At 42.0% G+C, this 25,881-nt stretch overlaps 1 protein-coding gene across 4 annotated transcripts; it reads right to left on the reverse strand.

The window, feature by feature from the left end:
* Positions 1-242: 242 nt before the first annotated feature.
* On the reverse strand, positions 243-13,667 carry gata3 (GATA binding protein 3). 4 transcript variants are annotated; one of them, XM_080051219.1, is made up of 6 exons: positions 13,302-13,667; positions 12,748-13,156; positions 11,072-11,566; positions 8,310-8,356; positions 5,734-5,859; positions 243-1,993 (listed from the first exon to the last, which is right to left on the reverse strand). In XM_080051219.1, the coding sequence occupies exons 2-6, from the start codon at positions 12,980-12,982 to the stop codon at positions 1,703-1,705; spliced, it is 1,194 nt and encodes a 397-aa protein (XP_079907345.1). In that variant the 5' UTR covers positions 12,983-13,156; positions 13,302-13,667; the 3' UTR covers positions 243-1,702. The 4 variants fall into 4 exon arrangements, with proteins under 4 accessions (XP_079907345.1, XP_079907343.1, XP_079907344.1 ...); XM_080051217.1 differs by having other exon boundaries at positions 8,310-8,569; XM_080051218.1 differs by lacking the exon at positions 8,310-8,356 and adding an exon at positions 8,424-8,569 and having other exon boundaries at positions 11,015-11,566.
* Positions 13,668-25,881: the final 12,214 nt, after the last annotated feature.

Raw genomic sequence — 25,881 nt, forward strand, 5'->3', positions numbered from 1 at the left:
GTGGTTGTGACGGCTAGGTGTGGGGGGACCGGGTCCGTGTGTGTGTGTGTGTGTGTGTGTGTGTGTGTGTGTGTGTGTGTGTGCGTGTGTGTGCGTGTGTGTGTGTGTGTGTGTCTGTGTGTGTGTGTGTGTGTGTGTGAGATGCAGGAAAAGGACGGCTCTGGACCACATTGCTAACATGTCAACAGAGATTAAACTAGTTTATTATTTTCAAAGAGGGAAAAAAAAAAAAGTTTACGAAACAAAAAAAGCAGTCATATTTTACACTAGTGATTATTATTAAATTTTTACAACCATTCAGTCTGCATAACATAAAGAAATAATTCTACATCTTTGTTTATTTCGTATTTTTGGTACTCTGATTTTATACATACAAATAACAAATACAGGAACTTTTTTTCACAATGCATATATAATCTGTGGGCAGGAAGAAAAGTCTTTTTCAGGTGATCAAATATGTATTTGTGTGTGTGTGCATGTGTGTGTGTGTGTGTGTGTGTGTGTGTGTGTGTGTGTGTGTGTGTGTGTGTGTGTGTGTGTGTGTGCATATGTGTGTGTGTGTGTGTTTACTGTAGGTGCGTGCGTCAACACAAACCAATTGCCCGAGACCTATAGCACATCCAATAAAAATAAAAATAAAAACAAAAAAAAATTTAAGAGAAGCCTGCAGACACAGCGGCCGACTCTCTTGCAAACTTAATGCAACACAATTCACGCAGGCGAATAAAACCTAGGCCTGCCTTTCTCTTTAAAGTCCTGTCTTCTCTCATCCCCCCGTTTCCTCGGAGGCGTCCTATTCATTTCTCTGGCGGCAAGTCTCTTCCACCTGCTTCAACTCGTACCCTTTCTCGTCATTGTAGCTGCCCGGGGGCCATTTTTTTTTCTTCTTCTTCTTCTTCTTCTTCTAACTTAATTAAAAAGTCTTCATTAAATGTACTGTATTTCATACAATTTGTACAAATATATTCAACGTCTGTCTCTCCAAATCTTCGGCAAAGAAGACAAGGAGAGTTGAAGAGGAAGAATGGGGAGGGGGTTAGAGGGTTGGGGGGTTGGGTTGGGGTAAGGGCGGGGGGGGGGGGGGTTGTCCTGTTATACAGGTGCAGGGGCGAGGGAGAGAGGAAGGTTCGGAAGGTTAGGGAGAGAGAATCTGTAAAAGTTTTTTTTTTTCAATGTTTTTGTGATGTGTGGAAAAAATGGCTTGTCTGTACACAAATGGAGTTCCTTATCGAGCGGATCAGCTGGGAAAGGACCGTGCCACAATATGGTTGCAGTGACAACGGTAGCCGTGGAGACTTGGAGAGCGAAAAAATGTTCTTTCGCTCCTTTGCCTGGGTTTCAGAAAAACAAAATCTTTTTTCCACCGGTTTGAGGTGAGTGCGTCCGCCACAGTCCAAGTCTGCAAAGCATTCACGAGGTACACTTTGATTTCTATAAAAATAAGATAACAACTGAGGACAAAACGTAGGGCCTTTAAGCTTGCCTGTTGTTGACTAGCTCGATGCTAGGACAGGCTAGCTTAGGTCGGTCGGGGGCAGTTCATTTATTTAATTGTCTTTTTCGGATAAGGAAGCAGGTCTGCAGAGGTACCGAGGGATGCTGTTGTTGTGATAATGATGAAGTTCGAGTTCGAGAGGGGTTGAGGGTTTAGGGTTGAGGTTTTGGTTCAGTTGTAAGGGGGTTGGAGGTTTTTAAGGGGTCTTTAACCCATAGCTGTGACCATACTTCCGGGGTGGTGTGGGGCAAACGAAAGGCCCGATGAGGGGTGCATGGGTGTGGGTGTGCTGAGCATGTGGCCGGAGTGTGAGAAGGGGGGGAAGGAGCTCATGTGGCGGGACAAGGCGGCCGGGCTGAAGGAACTGCTCTTGTCCATCAGGCTCTTGGAGAAGTCGTCCATCCCGTCGTGGGACTTTTTGCTCTTCTTGGACTTGGAGGACATTTTGCGGTTCCGGGTCTGGATTCCTTCCTTCTTCATGGTCAGAGGTCGGTTGATCTGCTCTCGAGAGGAGACAGAGAAGGGAAGGGAAGGTTAGTATTTTATTTTTTGTCACGAAAAAATTCACTTCTTTATTATTTCTTTGTCATGGGTATACGCTGACTCCAGGAGCAACAGCTGGAGTATAGTAAAAACACTATCGCTTTTTGACCAAAGCGGCCGCTAGAATTTACACGAGCCAATTTATGCAACACAATAAAAAAATACATTGTAAGTCGCACTTTTAAAAACTTGCAGTTACAAAGTGCGTCACACGTGAGTGGTTAACACACGTGAACAAAAACAATTGCAATTCATAAACACATCACAAAATGGCATCGCCCTCAGAGATGAAAATCTGCGGGGGAAAGTGCCGATTTAGACTAGAGGGCATGTGTGTGGGTTTTTACATTAGCATCAAGCGACACAATAAAAAACGACATTTTTCAGTAAAGGGATGACACCAAGTTAGACAGTTTGGCACATGCTGACTTTTTAAGATTTCTCTTGAGGTTTCTAAGAGACACATAATGACATATAATGGAGTCCCATTACCAGGCAAATCTGACCATCCCATCCTTAAACAGCAGATTGTTTATATATACTGTGTGTGTGTGTGTGTGTGTGTGTGTGTGTGTGTGTGTGTGTGTGTGTGTGTGTGTGTGTGTGTGTTTTCTTCTGTGCCTGTGTGAGTGTATGTGTGTGCATGCGTTCGTGCTAGCGTGTGTGTGTGTGTGTGTGCGTCCTTGTGTGTGTGTGTCTTAAGTGTGTGTGTGTCTTAAATGTTGTTCCCGTTAAGCTCGACTGTATTTGAGACTGAGTGCCACTGCCAGAAAGGAATAGAGAGAAAATGAAAGATGGAAGGAAGGAGAGAGAAGGGTCTGGCAGCTAAAGCGTTTGCAGCCCATTCGACCACAGAGACACATTGCCACAGCGACCAGCAGCCAACTCCTCTCCTCCTCCTCCTTCTTAAACCGCGTGAATGTGAATGTGAATGTGTGTCCGTATGAGTCCTTGAGCCAAAATGGCCCCCGTGCAGTCGCCGTACTCCAGCATAGGTTTTAGCCTCGCGAATGAGAAACTGGATGATGGAATTCGGGGCTGTGGGCATGGGATTACGACTGACTGGACTGACTGACTGACTGGCTGAACGGCTTTCCTGATCTTTCTGAGCAGTTGCATGGGGAAAAGGGAATGGGGATTTCTTCTTCTTCTTTTTTCTCTCTCTCTTTCTCTCCCTCTCTCTCTGTCTCTCTCTCTGTGTCACTGCTGTCCCTCTCTCTCTCTCTCTCTCTATCTCTCTTTCTCACTCTGTCTCTCTCTTGCACATTTTGGCATTTTTTCTCCACTGACTCTTTAAGCTAGAGCGGCCCTGGATGAGTTGCAGAAGGGCAGAGATTTGTGCAACCCCCTCCCCTCCCCTTCCCTTCCCCCCTCCCCAACCCTCTAGTGATGTGGTTTCACTCTCTAAGATGTGGCTACCATATTCTGAGGGACTTTCTCTCTCTTTCTCTAGCCTTTTGCTTCCAGCTCTGAAGAAATGCTAGTATGCTACGCCCAAACCTTAAAGCCGGGTCAGGCCTACGCGTGTGTCTGCGTGTGTGCGTGGGCGTGTGTGTGTGTGGGGGGGGGGGATGTGTGTGTGTGTGTTTGTGTGTGTGTGTGTGTGTGTGTGTGTGTGTGTGTGTGTGTGTGTGTGGGTGTGTGGGCGTGTGTGTGTGTATGTTTGTGCCTGTGTGTGCGCCTGATGCGTATGCGTGTGTGTGTGCGTGGACGTGTGCATTTGTGTGTGTGTGTGTGTGTCATGTGTGCTCTATTTGATGGTTGAGATTTCTATACAGTCTTAACAGAGGAAGCCTTAGGTTTACGGCCGTCAAACTCTCCCCCCCCCCACACCCCCACACACAACATATCCAAATCAAACACACACACACAAAAAAAGCCAATTCAAAGTGAGTTGAGTCAATGACCACCGCAGAAAAGACACATCGTCAGCCCCACACACACATCCTGTCTCTCTAACAACCAGAAGTAGCTAAATGTTAACCACCTGAAACTGTGTATATAGTCATCATACGGAGGTGTCAGAAAGATGAACATTTTGAACTTGACTCAAAGAGACGAGTGGTGCTGAGTAAAAACCCCCCGGTTACTAAAAAGAGGATGTCTAAGTGTTTTAGGTGTGAATGTGAACCAGGCCTAAAGTGTGTGTGGCAGCAAGATTTTTTTTTTTTTATCTGAACCAAAGCTCAAGTGACGAATATCAGATTATATCAGGTGCACACACACACACACACACACACAGAGGCAGGCACGCGCGCACACACACACACACACACACACGGAGGCAGACACACACACACACACACACACGCACACACACACGTACACGCATACACGCTTGCTTGCTAGTTGTCCATCGATCCATTTTGATGCTGACTTACACTTTTAACCTTATTGTAGAACATTTTAAATAAACAAAAACATACTTTCTCGCTTACTTGTTCCCTATCCTACCACACACACACACACACACACACACACACACACACACACACACACACACACACACACACACACACACACACACACACACACACAGCGCACACACACATCCGGACCCTGAGCGCTAAATATCTCCATGGAGAATGAGGAATTTTGTTTCAAAGGGGAGCAACAGAAGTCTGGATTTAACCAAAATAAACTAATTTCACAATTACGTCGAGGTCGGGGGGTCAGCTCGAGTGCTAATATGTAACTCGGAAATATTATTCTTCTCTCTCCTTTTAACCTCCCTGTCTGCATCTGTTAACTGCAGCGTTTATATATATATATATATATATATATATATAACCACATGCCAAAGGTAACATTTGGGGAAACGATTTTAACAGGGGAGCGCTTGCTTTGCGTGACAAGCAGGGCCAGCTAAGCGAAATACACTCTTCCCCGGCCCTTACACACAATACACACACCTTTTATAGCATATAGGCAAGGCTGTATCTACTGAAATGTTACATACAACTGGCCTGAGAACAGTGAGAGAGCTGGGGTTAGTAGATTATCATTATTAGTTTGGAGCACAATGGCTGTCTGATTAGAAGTGACAGCTCTGTGCACAGGAGAGGGAGAGAGCAGAAGAGATAAACAGTCCCTAGGGGGTTTTCAGATTGAGGATGGGAAATAGCCTATAATGTGGTGAGGCACTAAACTAACCAAGCCCAAAACGAATCAGACGGATTGATGGTCAGAGGGGGATCACTCTCTCACTCTCTCACTCTCCCAAGTCCCTCGCGCGCTTGGAAAAGCAAAAAGGGCTAGAAGAAATATGGAGTGAGGAAGGGGAGAGAAAAAAAAGAAAAAAAAAACGGCCTAGAAATTAATCGAATTTTAATTAAGCTCCCACTCTCTTTAATATTCATAAACCAAAGCGGCTGGCTGGCTGGCTGCGGGCTTATAGTTAGTTCACTTCTTCGCTCTCTTATACATTTTAGATTCGCACTTACTGCCAATAACTCATATTAATTCTACAGTATTTTGTTATCGCCGTGGCCCCGGAAATTCTCCGAAGGGACAGAGTGAGATAACGTATTCAGAATGTGGGGAGGGATGGAGGGATGGAGGGAGGGAGAGGTGGCCAGTGTATTACGTGATGGGAAAGACATTAAAAATGGAGTATAGAATGGATAAATATGTGTTAAAACAAGCGTATAAAGATGGTTTCAGTGTGATATATCCTATGAAGGTTTGTTACTTACATTGTGCAGTTTGTAGTAGAGGCCGCATGCGTTGCAGACCGGGTCTCCGTTGGCGTTTCTCCGCCACAGCGTCGTTGTTGTCGTTTGACAGTTTGCGCATGACGTGCCCGCTCGCCTGGCTGCAGACTGCACGAGGACACAGAGCAAGAAAGAAAACGTCACATAACCACGCGATAACACGACCATTAATAATCAATAAGAGTGTTCATAATGACAGATCTAACAGCAAGATTCAGGGCTTCCAATTTCCATGATTTTTTTTTTAAGGTGCTTTTTATTTTGGCATTCGTTGACTTACAAAGCGGGCTCTGCAGAAGTACGTCTGCATGGCCCTTCTAAGGTCAATTATTTATTTAAAAATGCGCATCACGATCAATTTTTGGGACGTCTTGTGCGTAATTCTGGAAGCCCTGTATCTTGCATAGTAGATCACTTCAACTTTATAAATGCAATAAAGAAAAAAAGGGCTATTTGTTATGTTACATTTGCACTCGTGCATTCATGTGCAAAGCTGTTCAAAACTCCGCTGGTAAAGGCTTTATATGGACTGCCTCCTGTACTGTATAGGCTACAGCCTACTACACTCTCTAAAGGAGTTATTATTTTTTTGCATTCAGTCGCAAAAGCTGAAAAATAGTTTCAAATATAGACAGAAATACCAAAAACAGAGCTGCTTTCACTCCAGGCTAAAAATAGCGTCACAGGGCACATACCTCGTGGAGGAATAAATATTTACAGAAGACATAAAAGCAGTGCCTTGAAATGGGAGAGCTATTAGGTCTGATTAAATTTCCCCTCAAAGTGCGTGTTTGGTGCCACGGGAATTCTTGTTTCAAACCTTAAACAATTGAAACTGACGCGATAGATAAAAAAAATTAAATTTGAAATAATCTTGCATTTTCAGTTGCCTGTCTCTAAAATGCTTTTTTAAACATTATATAAAGACAATGTAAAGCAGTGACGTGAACCATGTGTACAGTCGCATACCTATTAAAAGCATGATGTAAAAAAATATAAAGAAAAGTAGAAAATCTGGATAATTTTGGCTATTTTTATCTACGCTGCAGGCTGTAAAAACCCCACTTCATTCTGACACAGTGAAAGTCATGTCTGCCCCATGGATTATTTAGCTGCCTGTCTCACGGCGCGTGCAGTGAAGTCTGCTGCAATGGGCTTGACATTGATGTTATAATCTCTTCTCCTTTTTTTTTCTTTTTTTTTCAAACAATCGATAGACAGGTGACCGCAAAGGACACACCAACGTAAAGGACTACATTATCTCTGCGAGGGATTTCCAATTATACACGTTTGGTGGCCTAATAACCCTCCGCGTGCTGCTGTGTGCTGTGAATAACCAATCAGATTGGGAGGGGAATAAACCTTTATTGTGTCTATTATAGTCCGCGTGTGATGCGTGTGTTATAAGCCTGGCTATTCATCTCTCTTTACTTATATTGCATTTTCTTTTGACTTTTTTTTTAACCTTCTGTGATGTTTTTTTAATTACGCCGTGTGACGAAAGACTGGCAGGATAATATGTTGTCCATATGGTGAATCACTTTACTAATAATCAGACTGGTATGTAATATATAGCTCTAAATCTTGAAACTGATGTCACTTTCAACATTTTTTTTTTATGCAAAATGTTCCTTGATCTTTCTCTTCCACAATAATCAAAACTCCACTATCAAATGTGGCGTATACTGTATATCACTCAACCCATAACTGACCATTGCACTCCATGCATTTGCTGCAGAGATTCTGAACGCTAAACAAAATCTCAAGTCGTGACTCTGTCTGTGTGTTGGCCAGTCCTGGGCTCTTTATGTTTTGACTGGGGAAGCGGGGCTGTGTTGTTATAACGCGACTTATCTGCGCTAGTCAGATATCCGGCAGCCCTTTCCCTGGGAAGTCGGTCGGGTTTTCACATTAGAGGGAGAGGAGAGAGAGAAACGGGTCCACACACACACACACACACACACACACACACACACACACAGCAGCAGCAGCAGCCCTATATATTTGCCACTAAAAAAAAATCTCGCCTTTTTTTTTTTTTTTTTCTAATAATTTTTGTACATAAGAAGACATAGGGGAACTCCTCTACAGCGCATAAGAGATGCAGCTTTGATGACAGGGGCTTTCCCTGCGAATAACTGAAGACAAATAAAACAGCTATACTTTCTGACGTGATCAAGACAATTGCAAAAATAGCCCAAAGGCACCAGAAATCAGAAATACTACAAATGTTAAAATAATATTGAAACGATGGAAACCTATCGTTATTTTTTTTTTGTTTGGAATGCAGGCCTGCAGCCACAAGTACAGTAGAAGCAGTATTTTTTTTATTATCTCCAAAATACACATATTATATATATATGGGGGCCTATAAACATTACAGAGTAAATTCTGTAAAAAGAAAAAAAAAATCAATGACAATTTTATCAAATCAAAAAAATACAATATCGTCATTGCATTTAGAAAAAATAATAATAATAAAAAAATGTGCAGTTTTTTTTTTTTTTTTTTTTTTTTTTTTTTTTTTTGCTATGGGTAGTATCTGAAAAAACAGAGACCTGCACTTGTCGAGTCAATTTCCTGCAGCTAATAGGCCTACTTCTTCCTGGATAGGGGAAAAACAGAGAGAGAAAGACATCAATAAAGAAATGTGAAAAAGGTGTTTGACGTACCAGCCGACGCTTGGGCTTGATGAGTGGGCGATTCTGCCCGTTCATCTTGTGATAGAGTCCGCAGGCGTTACAGAGATAGTGACCCGTACCGTCCCTCCTCCACAGTGGGGTCGACGTGGCCCCACAGTTCACACACTCTCTACCTTCTGCAAGATTCACACGCACACACACACATACACGGAAAGGCACACACACGCACACACAGGCGCACACACAATGGAGACAATGGACTGGTCAGTTGGTCCTTAAAACATTTAAAAACTATAATTTTTTTGATGCATGAATGAAAATGTGAGCTGCAAATTGGAAAAGTTAGTGATGAGTGAAGTTGGAGGACATTTTACCAAAGGCCTATTTATATAACATGCACAGAATCATGCATTAAAGCGTTGTAGCATATTTACAATAGCAATCATCAATAATTATAATATGAATAAGGATACGAATGCAACTTTACATATACTGTAGCCTATATGTAAAACTTAAACTGCAGCAGATTTTTTTTTCTCACACACACACACACCCTAATCACATGTGGTTAGTGTTGATGGTCAATACAGTTAATCGTGTCAAGGTCCATAAAGCAGAAGTAATTTGAATAAACCACTAAAGCTAGAGCCTACGTGTTTCAGTATCGTCACACCAAACCTCTAAACACAATGCACTTTGGTCGGTGACGAATTTTTTATTTTTTTAAATCTAATAAAAAATATAATATAATAAACCAGGCTTTGTCTTTCTCTCATCAGCCAACATCTCAATAATAATAAAGATAATCATTTTAGAATAATTTGTGTGTGTATATTAGGCCTATGTATTGTTCCTTTGTTGTTAAATGATTGAGGGGGTTCGTTGGGGTTTTGACTGGCACTTCTCTAGTGACACACACAGGTGAGCCGCGCACTAACAGTTTGATTATAGCGCGAGAGACAGAGAGAACGGCCTGAAACTGAAACAAGGGCGCGCGCTGCACAGTCACAATCACATTATTTGAAAGCAGAGACTCTCTCACACACAGACAGACTCACTCTCTCACACTCACACAGACTCACACAGCGCTTTTGTGCTTCGCCGAGAGCCATTTTTGCATTTTCATGCAACTGCACTTCCCCTTTTTTAAGCTGCAAAACACACACACACACACACACACACACACACACACACGGATACCAACATGGGCACAAACACAGGCCGACTTCTCCACAAAGAAAGAGAGACACATGCGTCAGTCTGGGCACGTTTAGATGTGATAGACTAGTTGAAAGCACCTCGACAAGTGTGTTTTTCTGACATTTCTCTTGCCTTTTTTCCTTTCTTCACTACTGAAATCGAACAAAAGCCCAATTCGTATGTGACTGGAAATAAGATGAATGCTTAAACGCCCTCTCTGAAATACTTAAAGTGTACACGACGCGCACACACCCACTACACACTGACTGATAACCTCATTAAGAAAGAAGACACTCTTCAAATCTGGGTGAAATATCTCTAAATGCACATTATCTCACATTATCCTCGAATTAAATAAAATCTTGATTTGCATTAATGTCTACGCAGTTGTATGATGCTTAATAATCCCGATGATATGCATCAACTAATCCAGTGTTTTCTGTAGCCTTCTATACTCCCATCAAAAGGCGCTGATATTAATCTCATTACTTGAATACGGGGCGTTTTTTTTCAGATAGACGGCAATATAACCTTTAAAATCATTACCAACGTTAAATTTATTCACGACTTTGTGTCAAATATCTCAAATATATCTGCATTCACTCACTCTTGCTTTCTTTATTTCTTTCTACTCCCACCCACCCATGCACCAACCCTACCCCCCTCCCTGCCTTTCTACTATCCGGGGTTCGTGCACTTTGCCTCGGCGACGTACACCCGCTTTTTTCCCTTGTGAATGAACGAGCAGCATCCGGTGCTCTAGCGCTGCGTAAACAATGCAACTGTGGCGTGCATTGGGCTGACAGTAATGGGATTATCTTAAACATATAAACGGGGCGACACTGGCCCAGCGAGAGAGCTGGCTGCTTCCCCTTTCGCCTATGTCTCTCTCTGTGTGTATTAGGCAGAGAGAGAAAAAATATGACCCAAATTAATCTAGGCATTCAACTATGAACTCGCCTGACTCGTGATGGTTTTATTGTGTTATAAAAATACCCAGTTAAATCCGGGATATAGAGATTTTTTTTTCATGCAAATTATTATTTTTTTGTCAACCTTAATTCATTTAACTTGTTTAATTTAATCAATTTTAGATCTAAAATATTTTAATATTTTCTAATTGTTATTATTATTTTATTGTTATTTTTTATATTAGCCTATTATATTCAGCTGATGAAAGAAAGGGCCGTAAAGCATTTTGGTTCGCATGTTTAGAGTACAGGTTGACCCGTATATACATTTGGCCTTTAGCCCTAAAGAGGAACTTGTCCATATAAGGGATGAATGACTTGCATATGGGCATATTTTTTTTTCATTTTCTTTTTCTTTTTTTGTATGATTAAACATAGGGCGGAAAATCTGAGTTGAATAACGTAATAGATCAATCAAGACATAGGGAATGTAGTAAAGCGCACGCCTACCTGAACAGGACCTTGTTTTTGGTCTCGTTTTGGAACCATAACTAGAAGATGACCCACCTATCAGGCTACTTGGTGGGAAGAGGCCTGGGCCGTATTCGGGCACATAGGATGGGTATGTGGCGATGGGGTGGTGGTGGTGATGGTGGGGATGATGGCCCGAGGAAGACCCTCCACCGAGGGAGCGATTGTGCGCGGCCGACTCCAGCTTCATGCTTTCGGCCAGGGTGACTTGGTACTTTATGCACTCTTTATCCTCCTGGCGTAAGCTGGAGCTGTTTGAACCCGGGGTCGAGAGGCCTGGATCCGGGGAGACGTCTTTGGGAGGGGTCGGGGGGAAGGTGAAAAGGTGCGGACTGGAGTGGCCGGTTGAAAGCGACGCCGAAGAGGAAGGGGGGTAGACGGACAGGCTGGCAGGGGAGCCGTGGTGGAGGGGGTTCTTCTGGAAGGGGCTCAGGTTCCAGGGAGACGTGCTGTGGTGCGGGGCGATGCCTTTGCTGCCCTCGAGCCAGGGCAAAGAGCCGTGCAGTAATGACGGACGGCACACCTGGCTACCTAAAGGGTTCACACGCACACACACAGACACAGAGAGAAAAGCACAAGAGAATATCACAATCTGAGCTATAATTCGCAGACATTCATTCATTATTTTATATGTATGTTTAGTTAGTTGTATAGCAGCTCTCTTAACACTGTTACAAATTGACTTTTGACTTTTACGAGGGGAGTTTTATGGGCCTAAACAAGCACCGAACACATATTTACGCACGGATATTCAAAAAACATCCAGTGACATTTCTTATTTGTTGTTTTTTAAATTTCCAACAGTATGAAACAGAGCCTTGATTTTAATTCACTTTCAAAAATACTTTCTATCGAGATTCTGTCGCCGTGTGTGAATGGAAATCATATGACGAAAAAACTACAGTTTCATGTGGCAATGCACGTGCATCATTCTGCCCTTTTAGAATGTGTTTTTTACATTCCAAACTTTGATGTAACAATCGACCGAATACTTGCAAGACAAAAGCAAACCAAAGAATCTATCGTGATTGACTGTTGAGGAAGTTACAAAGGTCTACGATGCAGGGGAAGTCTCCACACATGAATGGCATTAAAATATAAATATTGTTCGAGCGTAGAAGTGAAAACATGTCACCGAGAATCATCTAATCAAAATATTCCAAGTGTGTGTGTGCGTGTGTGTGTGTGACTTCTGTGCCAATAAGTGTGTTTGTTTAAAATCCGTACACTAAATCCTCAATTGATCCCTTAAAAAGCATATTACGCGCGCGGGCCTTTGAAATACGTATTTTGACATGTGAGTGGATGAGTCAGTCATTTTAATGTTAGTGAAGATTTGAGTGCCTAGAAAAAGCGCTATATATAAATCCAATCCGTCTGTCTATACGGGAATAGGGCTGTGAGCTATATAAGCGATACTCCAGGAAACCAAAGTTATGGTAAACCAACCAATGCATATTTACGGCGGAGGTTTCACAACACTTAAGCTTTCAGTGTTTTAAAAGACAAAGTCAACTCAGGCCAAAACCGAAACCTGCTCTGCATCAAAGTCATGATAATACAAATAATTCCAAACAAAGGTGACAGTAATTGAGTATGGCTATTCGCTGCAGGGACAAATTACGCACACGCGCCTATAAGCCAGATACTCTCCACATTATTAAATAAAAGGCCTATAAAGATAAAGACAGAGAGGCCGTGTTTGTACTTACTGTGTGGAGGTGGAGGGTACCTCTGGACGGCTCTGACTGAGTTTCCATAGTACGGGGAGACGTGGTTCCCCTGCCCATCGATATTAAAGAGTACATCCACATCGTCAGCGAGGGGATACTGCGAAGGGTCCATGTAAGAGTGGCCGAGGCCCGGGTGGTGTGAGCCGGGGTGCTGGTCGTTCAAAACCCCTGGGTGATGGCTCATCCATCGGGGCTGGTCCGCGCTTACTTCCATAGCTTTTTGATTTTTCTTGGTTCTGGTTCTTCTTCTTTTTCTTTAGCGAATGTTCATGCACACGCCGTTAGAAGCAAAGTACACGTCACAATATAAAGAAATATTCAGTCCGAAAAATCCAATCTTTTTTTCTTTTCAGTTAAATCCAAAGGTTCCGCGCTTGCTTCCGATCACCTGGATGGAGACAGAGAGAGAATTTTAATGTCTTGTTTTAGACAGTTTTTTCCACATGCAAAACACTATTAAAACACACAGAAATGCTCGCGCTTAAAAGTCAATTTACCCGTAACAAATAGAGATATTTAAACACGAAACATACCCCACATTACAACTGCAACAAAGGTGTTGACATATAAATACGTCCAAAATGGAATCCAGTCCCGTATATACGCAGGCAGGCAGAGTTTCCTCAACTTCTTCCTCTTTGAAAAAAAACACACACACACACAAAAATGTTGCCAGTGTTTCAAGCCCCGGCTCAACAAGTTAGTGGTGAAAGGATTTGAATAAACGGGCAGTAGCGGCAGCAGCGGCGCAGTGGAGTGGATGGCTTCAGCGCGCACACACACTGACCAGCAACAGCAAGTTAAACTCACTGATCAAATCTGTGTTTGTGCTCCGTTGTAGTCTCTCTCTCTCTCTCTCTCTCTCTCTCTCTCTCTCTCTCTGACTCTCTCTTTCTCTCTCTCTCTCTCTCTCTCCGCTCTCTTCTCGTCTGTGTGGCTCGCGCTCACTCACCCTTGCTCTACCTCTCTCTCTCTCTCCAACTCCCCCTTTTTTTCTTTTTTTTTTCTTTTTTTTTTACAGTGAAGGCATTCTTTCAGGATGGCGCCAGGCAGCTCAATGCTTGCAGACAGCTGTGGCGCGACGCAACTTAAGGAGGGTCTGTCAGTGTCATCAGTTAAGGGGCGGGGCCTGGCCCCTAATTGAATATAACGTGGGGGCCACGAGAGATGCAGAGTTGCTGCAAGATTATTTATTTTTCTCAATGACCTTGCCAAAAGATGATAGTTTTTTTTAATAGCTGTTGGATTTTTTTATAGTGGGCCTAATAAAAAATTGATTTAAAGATGTACGGAAACAATAGGGAGCTAAGCTGATGGTGTACAGAGTTATTATGGCAGCTTTAATAAACATATGACATTTTGACGTATACTCCTATGTGTTATAAATACACTTTGACTTGACTTTAAATCTATAAGATATCACCATGTAGGCCTATACATAAGTATATGCAATATCATTAAAAAAACTATTACAAGAAAAAAAAACTTAAAAATCCACCTCTCATAACAGCCTTTGATCAGACGAATTAAAACACAACATTGTAAAGAAAACAGATATATGTGTGTATCAGTAGCCCGTATGTTTGATTAGTTAAAACCATTGACTTATATCAGCACTTGTACACACAGTCTTTCGCAGCCGTATAGAAAGAGTAAGGAGAGAAAACAGCAGCATGAGCCTGTTGCTGTGGCCCAGTGCAGTTGCAGGTTGCGGAACGTGTGGAGGCTACGCTCTTAAAATTTGTGACAGTGCGTCCTCTCGCGGTGACAGGCGCGTTATTATTCTAATGGCTGATCCGAAAATGAGCTTCAACAATCTCCTACTCAGCACCGTAAAGCATTCAAGCAAGCAAGCAAGCAGGGACAAGGACAAGGAGAATACAGGAGCTTTTTCCTTTAGTCTCCAAAATAGAAAAAAATAAATAAATAAAATCTTAATGGCGTCCTGTTATTGTCTGTCAGTTAACTTAGCCAGTATAACCCAATAACCTTTTCTACTGCGGCAACTCAAACAGACAGGCGACAATGGCCTATGTCATTATTTATTCAAAACAGTGCATTAAATGTAAGACGATAGCGCGCAACGGGAGTGATTTAACCCCGTCTCGCTTTTCATCTTTGTCCAAGTTTAAGAAATAAGCAATTATGATACAGAAGGAAGGAGGGGCGGGGGATATTTTGATATACAGAGATTAAGATATTCCAAAATGTTTGCTTAGTGTTATACGGGCGTGATGCCGCGCGCGTCTGCAGTAGCGTTATCCATTTCAGAGGAAGGGAAAAGGGGGCATCTCCTTGGGGAAGTATTTTATGTCCAAAGCTGCAGTTTGGCCTTTCCATATTCAGTCAGATTGGCAGTGTGTAATAGTAGAGCTGTGCGTGTGTGTGTGTGTGTGTGTGCGTGTTTGTGTTCCGTGGGGGCAGCCTTGGAGACGCCACTGGATGTGACGTCAACGCGGTGGTGTAAACAGTCAGGAAATGAACCCTCTCTCTTCTCAGTGCGCGCATTAGCGGGAGCGCGCACGCCCTTGCACCACCACCATGCACGTAGGTATCACCACATTATCCGTGTGTGATCTCATATCAGGTAGAGGTCAATATAACGGGGGATTCGTTGGCTGTACTAGAAAATCATTAGATAGCCCAAATGATGATTTTTTTTTTTTTTAGATATTCGACTCAATATTTTGAAATCTACAAAGGCCACACATTCAGGTGATGACTCCATTTGTGCGTAATGGTTTAATTCCCATTTATTTGATATCGAGGTTGTTCTCATGCCGGGCGCGCGCGTGGGAGCACAGACAGAGAGAGAGAGAGACTTGGCAAAGCTTCGTATTTTTCCTCTCCAGGATAGCCCTATACCTGGAGAGAGAGAGAGAGAGAGAGAGAGAGAGAGAGAGAGAGAGAGAGAGAGAGAGAGAGAGAGAGAGAGAGAGAGACAGAGAGACAGAGACAAGACAGAGAGAGAGAGAGAGAGAGAGAGAGAGAGAGAGAGAGAGAGAGAGAGAGAGAGAGAGAGAGACACACACACACACACACACACACACACAGCGTTCTCACTGAGGCAAACCTGAGACTGAACTTGGATGCAGACTGCTGTAGCTGCCATTGTCAAGCTGTCAGCGGACCCGTGTAATTATCCTCTTGAGAAGTATCGCGAGGCCATTATCCACAAAGTAGGCCCGTTATAGGTGCTCGAGACGGGCAACACGTGACGGTAAATGTAGCCTAAAATCCCGATTATATATTTTATATTCTTTGTTTCTCGAGCTTAGAGAATAAGACATGGAAGCCATTCCGTTCCCCAAGCCTCGGTGTCAATAACGCTGAAGATTTATTCAACTATCTCTCTCTCTCTCTCTCTTAAAAAAGTTGTCATCTTTAATCCCAAACTGTCGCCTATAAGAGAGAAACAGTAGTACCAGCTTTCTTTCTCTTTTCTCACTGTGTGTGTGTGTGTGTGTGTGTGTGTGTGTGTGTGTGTGTGTGTGTGTGTGTGTGTGTGTGTGTGTGTGTGTGTGTGTGTGTGTGTGTGTGTGTGTGTGTGCATGACATGCATTGGTCTATTTTTGAAGTTAATGGTCTGCAAATAGCGGCACTCGCTTCTGTGCGTAAAAGGCGTAAAGGTTGATTCATAAAAAGCCAGCGAGAGGCCAGTCCGTGATGGCACAGATAATTCCTGAGTGATAATGTCAACCGGCTTTGATTAAAATCACGACATGGCCCAGTTTCTCTCGCCAACATTGCTTCTGAGAATATAAAACACGAAAGGATTACTCCACCATTTGCCAATGTGTGGGGGATGTTTAAGATAATAATGTAGTGTGTAGTGTGTAGTGTGTGTGTGTGTGTGTGTGTGTGTGTGTGTGTGTGTGTGTGTGTGTGTGTGTGTGTGTGTGTGTGTGTGTGTGTGTGTGTGTGTGTGTGTGTGTGTGTGTGTGTTGTCCCCTCCGCTTCCTGTGTATGTCCCCCATCAGCAATTCTAATCATTGTTTTTCCACCTAATACTAATAATAATTTCCTTCCGTCTTCTGATTAATCAAAGGTCAGGGAGATAGAATCATACCACAGTAAAACTGAATTAGAACAGCGATGTATTACTGGCCTACTGCTAACTACTACTTATATTATAATAATAATTATATTAAAAGCAACAACAATAATAACAACTAAAAATATTCCAAATGTTTTTTTGCAATTGCCCACATTTGAAATAGAATCAGATGATAGCTTATTTAGCAAAGAAATTGGATTTTCTTTTCATTATTAATAATAAAAACAATAAAAATCGTATGTGTGCATTTAAGCCTGTTTCATCTCAAGCTCTGATATCTATAGGTCCACAATTTGCCATATTTTGCTCACACATTTGTTAATTTCAACGTAAGGTTTCCTAATTCAGACACACGGGTCAATATAAATATAAAAACACAATAACAAAAGAAGACAAAAAAATAGCCTTAAAAGACGCTACTCACGCAACTCGATAAAAAAATATATAATAAAACGCACATGGTCAAACATCCACACTTACTTGACCCACGGTATAGCCTAGTATGGATCATAAATAATTAAGAGTGTGTGAAGGCGGCTGTGATCCGGGCTGTTGTTAGCTGATATGGTAACAATGAAGATAGCCCAGTCGAGCCAATGATTAAAACCGCTACAGGCTTTAACAGTCATTGCGCTATCGTGACATACTTTAACATGGTTTTGAAAATGCTCGTTTCTACATTTTGAAACTGGCATCCAAGCACCACATCTTATAGAGCTTTATGTGTGAAGTGTGTGCGTGTGTGTGTGTGTGTGTGTGTGTGTGTGTGTGTGTGTGTGTGTGTGTGTGTGTGTGTGTGTGTGTGTGTGTGCGCGCGTTGTGTTACAGTTATTATGTTCCGTATCGCATGTGAGTCATTGTGTCACTTTGTGTCACCTTTCTCTGGGCTTTTCAAGAAAGAAAATCAGCGATGTGAACAGACTCGAATTCTTAGAACAGAACACAACGAGGGCGTCCGATTCTACTTGAAGAACAGAACATCCCATAATCAGAAGTGGATTACTTAGAATGATTAAAAATGGGAACTTGTAGAAGCAGTGTGTGTGTGTGTGTGTGTGTGTGTGTGTGTGTGTGTGTATGTGTGTGTGTGTGTGTGTGTGTGTGTGTGTGTGTGTGTGTGTGTGTGTGTGTGTGTGTGTGTGTGTGTGTGTGTTTATTCGTGGGATAAATAAAATCACCCTTTTTCTTCGAGTGTGTGAAAAGTATAGCCTATATAACACGGCGTGGTCTGTGTCATTTCTTCCCATCGAATAACACATAAGAGAAAACGAAATGGTTTAGCCAATTGACTGACTCGACTCGATGCTTATCTAATGTCTATATCGTTTCTCGCCAGACTCACTGATGGTAATCTCTTATTTAACGCGCGCGCGGGGGCCCTTTCACCTTTTAGCCTATAGCATCCACCCATAACTAAAATAAATCCATTCATAATGTATTATCAAATTTATTTAATCAACTCGGAAAAAAAACCACACCAAGTTTATTGTCAACACTATAATTTGTCTGGATTTAAATTTGACTTTAGAATGAACCCACAATACAGACATCCGTGTGACAACTCCCATAGTCACACACCAAGTCAAACCAAGCAAGACACAATCTCCACACTGCCACGCGAGATTCAAATTAAACTGCTGGATCTCTTTGTCACGCGCAAAGCCTTTTTATAGAGATTTAAAAATAGTTTTTAGTATTGTAATGACTTCAACATAGTATTTTAATCCATCCAAAGTGACTAGTCTAGCTAATTTTGGGGGTAAATAGTGTAAAAATAGCCGATTGGATCAATGCAAGTGTGTGCGAGTCGTCTCTTGTGCACGTAAAATAACCGTTTTGTGCTCTCGGTGCGCGTGTGATGCCCTTAATTTGCCATCCTATTCATTGTAACAGCATCTCTCTCTCTCTCTCTCTCTCTCTTTCTCTCTCTATCCCTCTTTCTCTTTCCTATCTCTATCAAGACAGACATATCGACCAAACGACGAGATGGAGGAAACTAACTAACGCAGCCTCGGCAAAGCACCAGTCGCTCTTTTTTTATGACCCGCCGGCAAGGTAATAATCAGATCAATTTCACGGTGTGTAGAGGGATCCTGCCTTAGCCGTATACCACCAAACCTGAACGCGAGGTAATAGCTCGTTAAAACCCCTCATCTGTGCCACTATTTGGGTAAAAGGGGGGAGTGGGCTAGGTGGCTAAATATTTTAAGAAATGTAGCTGTCTGTCTATAGTGAAGTGTGTTACTGTATCAATCCCGAGTCGAGATTCTTTGACACAGGATGTGTGTGTGTGTGAGCGGCGAGCATCGCTATGATTGCCAACAAAAGCAAAATGCCTCGTGCGGTTTAACAGAAATAAATAAAACAGCGCTTGTAGGTCAACAGCAAGGAGAAGGAGATCGCGATGGCTGTTAAAAGGCAACAATGGCGGTTCGTTGTGGATGCATAGCCCGGTGTTATCAACACTATACAATCCCCCCCTTGGCTGTAAGGCTACTCTATTGCCAAGCAAGTGCGCACGGAGTCCAGCGAAAATACTTTTTTTTCTATATATATTTTTCGTTTTACTTCGATTATTGCAATTTAAACTAGTGACATTTAAAGCCTGTTAAACAAATAAAATAAAAAAAAGTTTCCCATCATTCATAGTCAAGTAACATCACCACCAGTGAAGCTCCACGCGCATACAAAAGCCAGTGAGAAACGCATGCAGCCACCCTATTGGACGAAGCAAGCAAAGGCAGCATTTAGGATGCGACGGGCGGCTACAGTAGCACACATAGCGACTTCAGGAGGGCAGAAATCTAAATATTTATTTACTGACCTGTAGTGGACGCTGGGCGGGTGGTTGACGGCTTTTGAAGAAAGAGTGACATAGAGTAGTCGCCGGTGGCATTTAGAAAAGACAGACAGACAAGGAGGGAGAGAGAGAGAGAGAGGGAGAGAGTAGAGAGAGCCGTGGAGAAGAAAACAACACACACACACTCAATACTAGTGGGAGGGGAGGGCGGTCACATCGTTTGTAGGCTACAGCAGCGCATACGGGCCAATGCCAACCCCAAAAAATAAAGGCGGCCTCTTTACCGTATTTACTGTAGCCTACTGTACACTTCCGGGTCTGACAAAAACTACAAAAAAAAACGTCAATATTTAGAGGAATAGAAACCACTTTAAAAGCAAAAGAGAGAAATTAGAATAAATTAAAAAGTCCAAATTAGAATTATAGAAGTATGGAATAACGTCGTAATCAAGCAACTATTTATTGAGGCTATTGTTATCATTTTTAACATTATAATTTATCCTAAATGTATTAATATTAATTTTTTGTGCATTTACATTTGATTTTATTGATAAAGATATGGCAAGTTAAGAGTATCTACATTTATTTTATTTTGTATCATATAATAGCCTATTTTTATTGATAAAGGTTAGGCAAGTGAAGTGTCTTTAAATTTGTGTTTATTCTAAATGTGTTAATGCTTATATTTGTATTGACAGGATAGGGGGTAAGGCATTTTAAAAACACCTGACTATTCCAGGTGACGCCCACGTTTACAGGCCAAATATAGAAGCCTTTCCCTCCCTATAATCAGGTGTTAATTACCGTCACATGTAGAACACAAAATCCCCTTTTTCGCCACCACATATAAGAGAAATCTGTTTTTTAATGCTTCGAATTTTTTGGATATGTTATATGGTGATTTTTTTTGGGATGTTGCGTGATCCAGTGGCTATGTTGTGTAAGTCGGTCGTGTATATAATCTTTAGAGCCCACCTTATAAGAGCGATGGGGGTGCCTGCACTGCACATCACATTGGTTGGTTTCTCTGTAGAATATATTTCAGAGCCGAATACACGAGATCAGTCCGTGACACACAAAATGCTGCACCTCCTTTTGTGTTTGGAAGAGAAGCAAGGAGCCCCCGTTTTCTCTCTCTCTCTCTCTCTCTCCTTCTCTCTCTCTCTCTCCGTTACTCTCTCTCTCTCTCTCCTCTTGCCACAAAGGAGGGATGAAGCCATAGCTTATTGGTGTCTATAATCAACACCAAAAGATCCTGCGCGACAAACTATACACACAGCAATTAGAGCCACATTTTGAAAAACAATGTTGTAGAAGCAAAAAAAAAAAAAGGGATAAAAAAAAATCTGAACCCTTTTCCATGTCGATATGGTAATGTGGTCGAATAGCTACGTTGTGGCCTACGTTGTGGGGTTTTTTTTTAAAGCAGCTGGCAAGAGCTCCCTCATACATCCAACCACTAACCCGTAGCATATGAAGAAGGGCCTAGCCTACTACTAGCCTTGCTTATTGACACCATGCGTCATTGAAAGGAGCACCAAGCAAATCCCATCCTGCCTTGAAATGACACCGAGGAGCGAATGTTGCTGCAGGCTTTTGCCTTTCTCTCGTATTCCGGCTTGACTCTGCGTATGAGAACGTAAACTGATCACACACACACCAAATCTATCTTTGTAGGGGGGGAAGAAATCATTTAATTAAGGTAATAAATTAAACATAATTGGCGCGAACCTCGTTTGTATGTATAGGCCTTTAAACTTATAACGAAATATGCCACTGATTCCATGCAAATGTGTATTTTTTTTTTTTAATAAACCAATGAATTATTCAATATTTCCGCACACACACACACACACACAAGGGTGGAGCCTTTTCATCTGTGGAATTAGCTGGTGATTTCAATATCTAAATAGAATTACAAAATAACACATCACACAAGATAGTAATGATTTATTAATCTGCTTTCGGCGTATAGGCCCTAAATAAAGAAGTGCTTATTCCTGTGTGAATAGATTGAGCTCTTCGATTTCAATGTAAAAAAAAAAAAAAGGGTGCAAGTTAATGTGGCGTCTGTTGTGATGAATGCGCGCGCTGATGTCTATACGTTAATGGAAAAAACAAACAACGGTTAACGCACTATAGCAGATAATTAAAGCACATTATAGACGTTAATAAAAAAGATTAATTACGCGGGAAATAAATAAATAGTGAGAATCAATTTGGTGTTCTTGTGCAATTAAATTAAAGGGGGAGAGAAAATAAATGTTGATGTAAAATGGTTGTGTATGGGTTGTGTGGTATTAGGGAAGGGTGCAGATTTTGGGGAGTCAAATCCTTAATTAATTGTAAATTGAGAAGGATTTTCCATAACGTTAGTAGGCCACAATGCACCATAATACAGGCACACAGTATTCCTATTTTTTCACTATACCAGAAGAACTGGTCTAAAAAGCACGATATTGCCCTATAAATCCAAAGTCTCGCGGTCCTCTTTTTTTGTCCCCCTTTCTCTCGCCGTGAAATCTCGTGATTAATGTGGAATTTGACGCGAGTTCCTGCGTGACAGGCAGCAAGAGGCAATGTGGTGACAACAGCTAAGGCTAACCCACACCACACTAGACCACACTACACTATACACATGGGCCCCATAATAACAAGCAGAGCCATGCGCACGCACTCACTGACTGAACTGGCCTTTTGATGCCACGCAATTTCTATCACAGCCAACTGATAGCGCGTTTATAATCTCACCCACAGTAGATAGAATGGGGGGGTCATAGTTTCACCTTCATATTTCGATTCAGCAACATATCTATTCCCATGCTTTTATATATATATAGTTAGGCCTAATTTTGCAGTTACAAATTGTAGCCTAGACTTGCAAAAAAACATCCATATCTTTATCTATAACCCACCCATATACCGTGGCTTTTCTGCCCCTATTTGGTGCATAATCATTTACGGTTATAGCCCCTTCCATGGTGGTGTATATAGCCTAGATTGTTATTAGACACTTCTTCCCACTCCAAATGTGTGAAATAAACGCTGCAGTATATAGCCTATCTCCCCTGCTGCTGCCTACACGACTCTAAATCGCCGTAAATGTCGAATAAGACGATGACCTTAATTTGAGACAAAACACCTCCGAAAATGTAACGTGTATATGGCACGGTATTATCTATTTACTTATTTATTTTTTTGCCTCAATGTGTTTTATTATTCTCTTGCTGTGTGTGCACCCCATCCAAACGGTAAGCCAATGTGTGAGTGTGTGTGTGTGTGTGTGTGTGTGTGTGTGTGTGTGTGTGTGTGTGTGTGTGTGTGTGTGTGTGTGTGTGTGTGTGTTTGTGTATTTTTCCTTTTTCTTTTTTTTTTTATATATATGGCGGCTTCTCTTCTCTCTTCCCTGCAATTTTTATTTTAAAATATTAGGCCGAGGTGGGTAGAATTATAAACGACTCGAGCTCTTATCTGCTCCGTTCACGTATCCAGGATCACAGAAGCTGATTAAGAAAGAAGTCACAGCCAACGCCGGATTCATAATGATTTGGAATAATGAATCCTTATCTCGCCTCTGCAGATTATCAGCCTTTCAGCTCGGCCATGTTTTGTTACATGGGGATAATTTATTGCATCTAATACATCACAATGAATCTGATGGCGGAAAGTGATGGCCGTGTTAGAAGAGAGAGAGGGAGAGAGAGAGTGTGTGTGTGTGTGTGTGTGTGTGTGTGTGTGTGTGTGTGTGTGTGTGTGTGTGTGTGTGTGTGTGTGTGTGAAAGAGAGAGAGAGAGAGAGAGAGAGAGAGAGAGAGAAAAGGGAGGGAGAGAGAGAGAGAGGGATTTTTTTTGTATCCTGGGGCAATGAAATGCCTTTACGATTTTTAATTGGTAAAATATAAGGGAAGATCTGATAAAGTAGAGAGAGAGAGAGAGAGAGAGAGAGAGAGAGAGAGAGAGAGAGAAATAGAAGCACACAGAGGTATAATCTTGCCTGCTAGTGTTTCCAAGCAGCACACTCTTGCACTATAATTAGTGTGTCAATTTCAACCTGAAATTAACAGCATCGACCTGCCATCTCTGCTTATACGTATAGAGGCCTACGTACGTGCACGCGCGCGGCCGCGGTGATGGTGGTGTTGGGAGTCAGCGCGAGCGAGATCCTAATTTCGCATGATTTATTTTTCCACCAAGAAGAGATAATTAATCATAAACACTGCAAAACACTGCAGCCAAACTAGAGATAACAAAATATTTGCATCTAAAAAGATTCGATGGGGCTAATTCCCTTTCCCACCCCCCACCACACACACACACACACACACACACACACACACACACACACACACACACACACACACACACACACACACCCCTCCCTAACCCACCTGATCTATAGCCACTACTGGTGCTGCAGTTCTCGTGAGCGCATACCTCCAAGATTTTTTAATTTCCCATGATTAATCTTTTGGGTGGCGATGTATCTATAACTGTTCCCAAACTCATTGTAGAAGAACTACGCTTCACTGATTAGATTGACTTGGCTTTTATTCCTCCATTATGTCAACATCATCACCGTGAAAAACTATATAAGAAAAATACAAACAGAAATATTGTAAATACACAGAAATACAATATCCTACACATTACAAACATATTAAACAAAGTTGACAAACATACCGTGTGCGCCTTCTTTCTTTTGTTGGGAAGAGTTAGCTATAAATAATATTGTCCGTCATATTCATCCAGGGAGAGTACCGCGAAAAAGCATAATTGACAGCCCTTATTCTGACAGCATCACGTGAACGCACGTCACAAACAATACACATTTTCACCAGTAGATGGCGGCGGCGCCACACCTTTTTAGCTCTATATTCATTAATTATCACCAAAATAAAATATGCTTCTGAGACAGCTACACTGCCACCAAAATTACAAAAATTGTATAAACCATATTCAAACAAATTGTTACAATGCTGTAATTTTCAATAAATCAAAATGACAATAAACTTTCACATGCCACGTGTTTTCTTGCCTTTTTAAGATTAACATGAACTTAAAACAACACTTATGTGTTTAATAGTCTCTTCTGGAACTACTTCTTTAATAGTAGTTTAGGAATCATTCTCGACTAGTACAACTAGTTTTTGGACTGGTCTTTCAAGAAGAGATGGTCGTGTCAAGCGTTCACCTTTCTTCCCCAAGTCTCTCTGTCCCATTTGAATCTTGACTTTTCGCACGAGTCCATCATCATCTTCACCTGCTTCAACCACTCTGGCCAATTTCCACTCATCTCTGGGAATATTATCGTCTTTGACAATCACTATATCCCCAACTTTGACATTTCTTTTAGGTGCATGCCACTGTTGTCTCAGGCTTATATTAGCCAGATATTCTTTACGCCATCTGCTCCAGAATTGTTCAGTCAAGTACTGTACTCTTCGCCACCTTTTTCTGGCATACAAATCTTCTTTGACAAAAATGCCTGGAGGCGGAAGCGCCACACGGGTCTTCATTGTGAGCAAATGGTTAGGCGTTAATGGCTCAACACTTTTGGGGTCATTGATTGTATTTGTTGTGAGAGGACGATTATTCACAATCGACATGGCCTCATAAAAGAATGTTCTCAATGAAGTATCATCCAGTCTTCCTTTAGCTTGTGCCAGAACCGAGCTCATCACACTCCTCACTGTCCTTATTTGGCGCTCCCAAACTCCTCCTCTGTGGCTGGCTTCGGGAACATTCATAAGGAAGTCACATTGTTTTGTTGCCAGATATGTGGAAATCCTTTCTTGATCCAGCTCATTTAGATTTTTCTCCAACTCATTCTTTGCCCCGACAAAATTTGTGCCTTGGTCAGATCGAATCTGTCTCACTGCTCCTCTTATTGCTATGAAGCATCTCAGCGCATTCAAAAAGGCGTCGGTGGTGAGATCTTCCAACATCTCAATATGAATTGCTCTGGAGCTTAAGCATGTTAACAACAGACCATATCTCTTATATTCCTTTCGACCTTGTTTTGTGTGAAAGGGGCCAAAACAGTCAATTCCTGTATATGAGAATGGAGGTGAGGGCTCTAACCTGTCAACAGGCAAGTCTGCCATACGTTGCTCTTCGGTTGGTCCCCGCAGCTTTCTGCAAGTGACACAACATTTAATGTGCGTTGCCACTACTTTGCTGGCACCCATTATCCAGTATCCACTGGCCCTGAGTTCGTTCAGAGTTTGGCCACGGCCTTGGTGCTGTGTTTTCTTGTG

The sequence above is a fragment of the Ammodytes marinus genome (assembly GCF_949987685.1).
Source record: "Ammodytes marinus genome assembly, chromosome: 22".
In the NCBI taxonomy this organism is placed as follows: Eukaryota; Metazoa; Chordata; class Actinopteri; order Uranoscopiformes; family Ammodytidae; genus Ammodytes; species Ammodytes marinus.

Excerpts from the sequence above, each read along its gene's own strand:
- gata3 (XM_080051216.1), bottom strand. The coding sequence starts at position 12,982 with ATGGAAGTAAGCGCGGACCAGCCCCGATGGATGAGCCATCACCCAGGG. Across the intron at positions 5,860-8,309 it reads AATTGACTCGACAAGTGCAG|TCTGCAGCCAGGCGAGCGGG; the intron begins GTCTCTGTTTTT and ends GTCCTCGTGCAG. Across the intron at positions 1,994-5,733 it reads TCTACTACAAACTGCACAAT|ATCAACCGACCTCTGACCAT; the intron begins GTAAGTAACAAA and ends TCTCGAGAGCAG.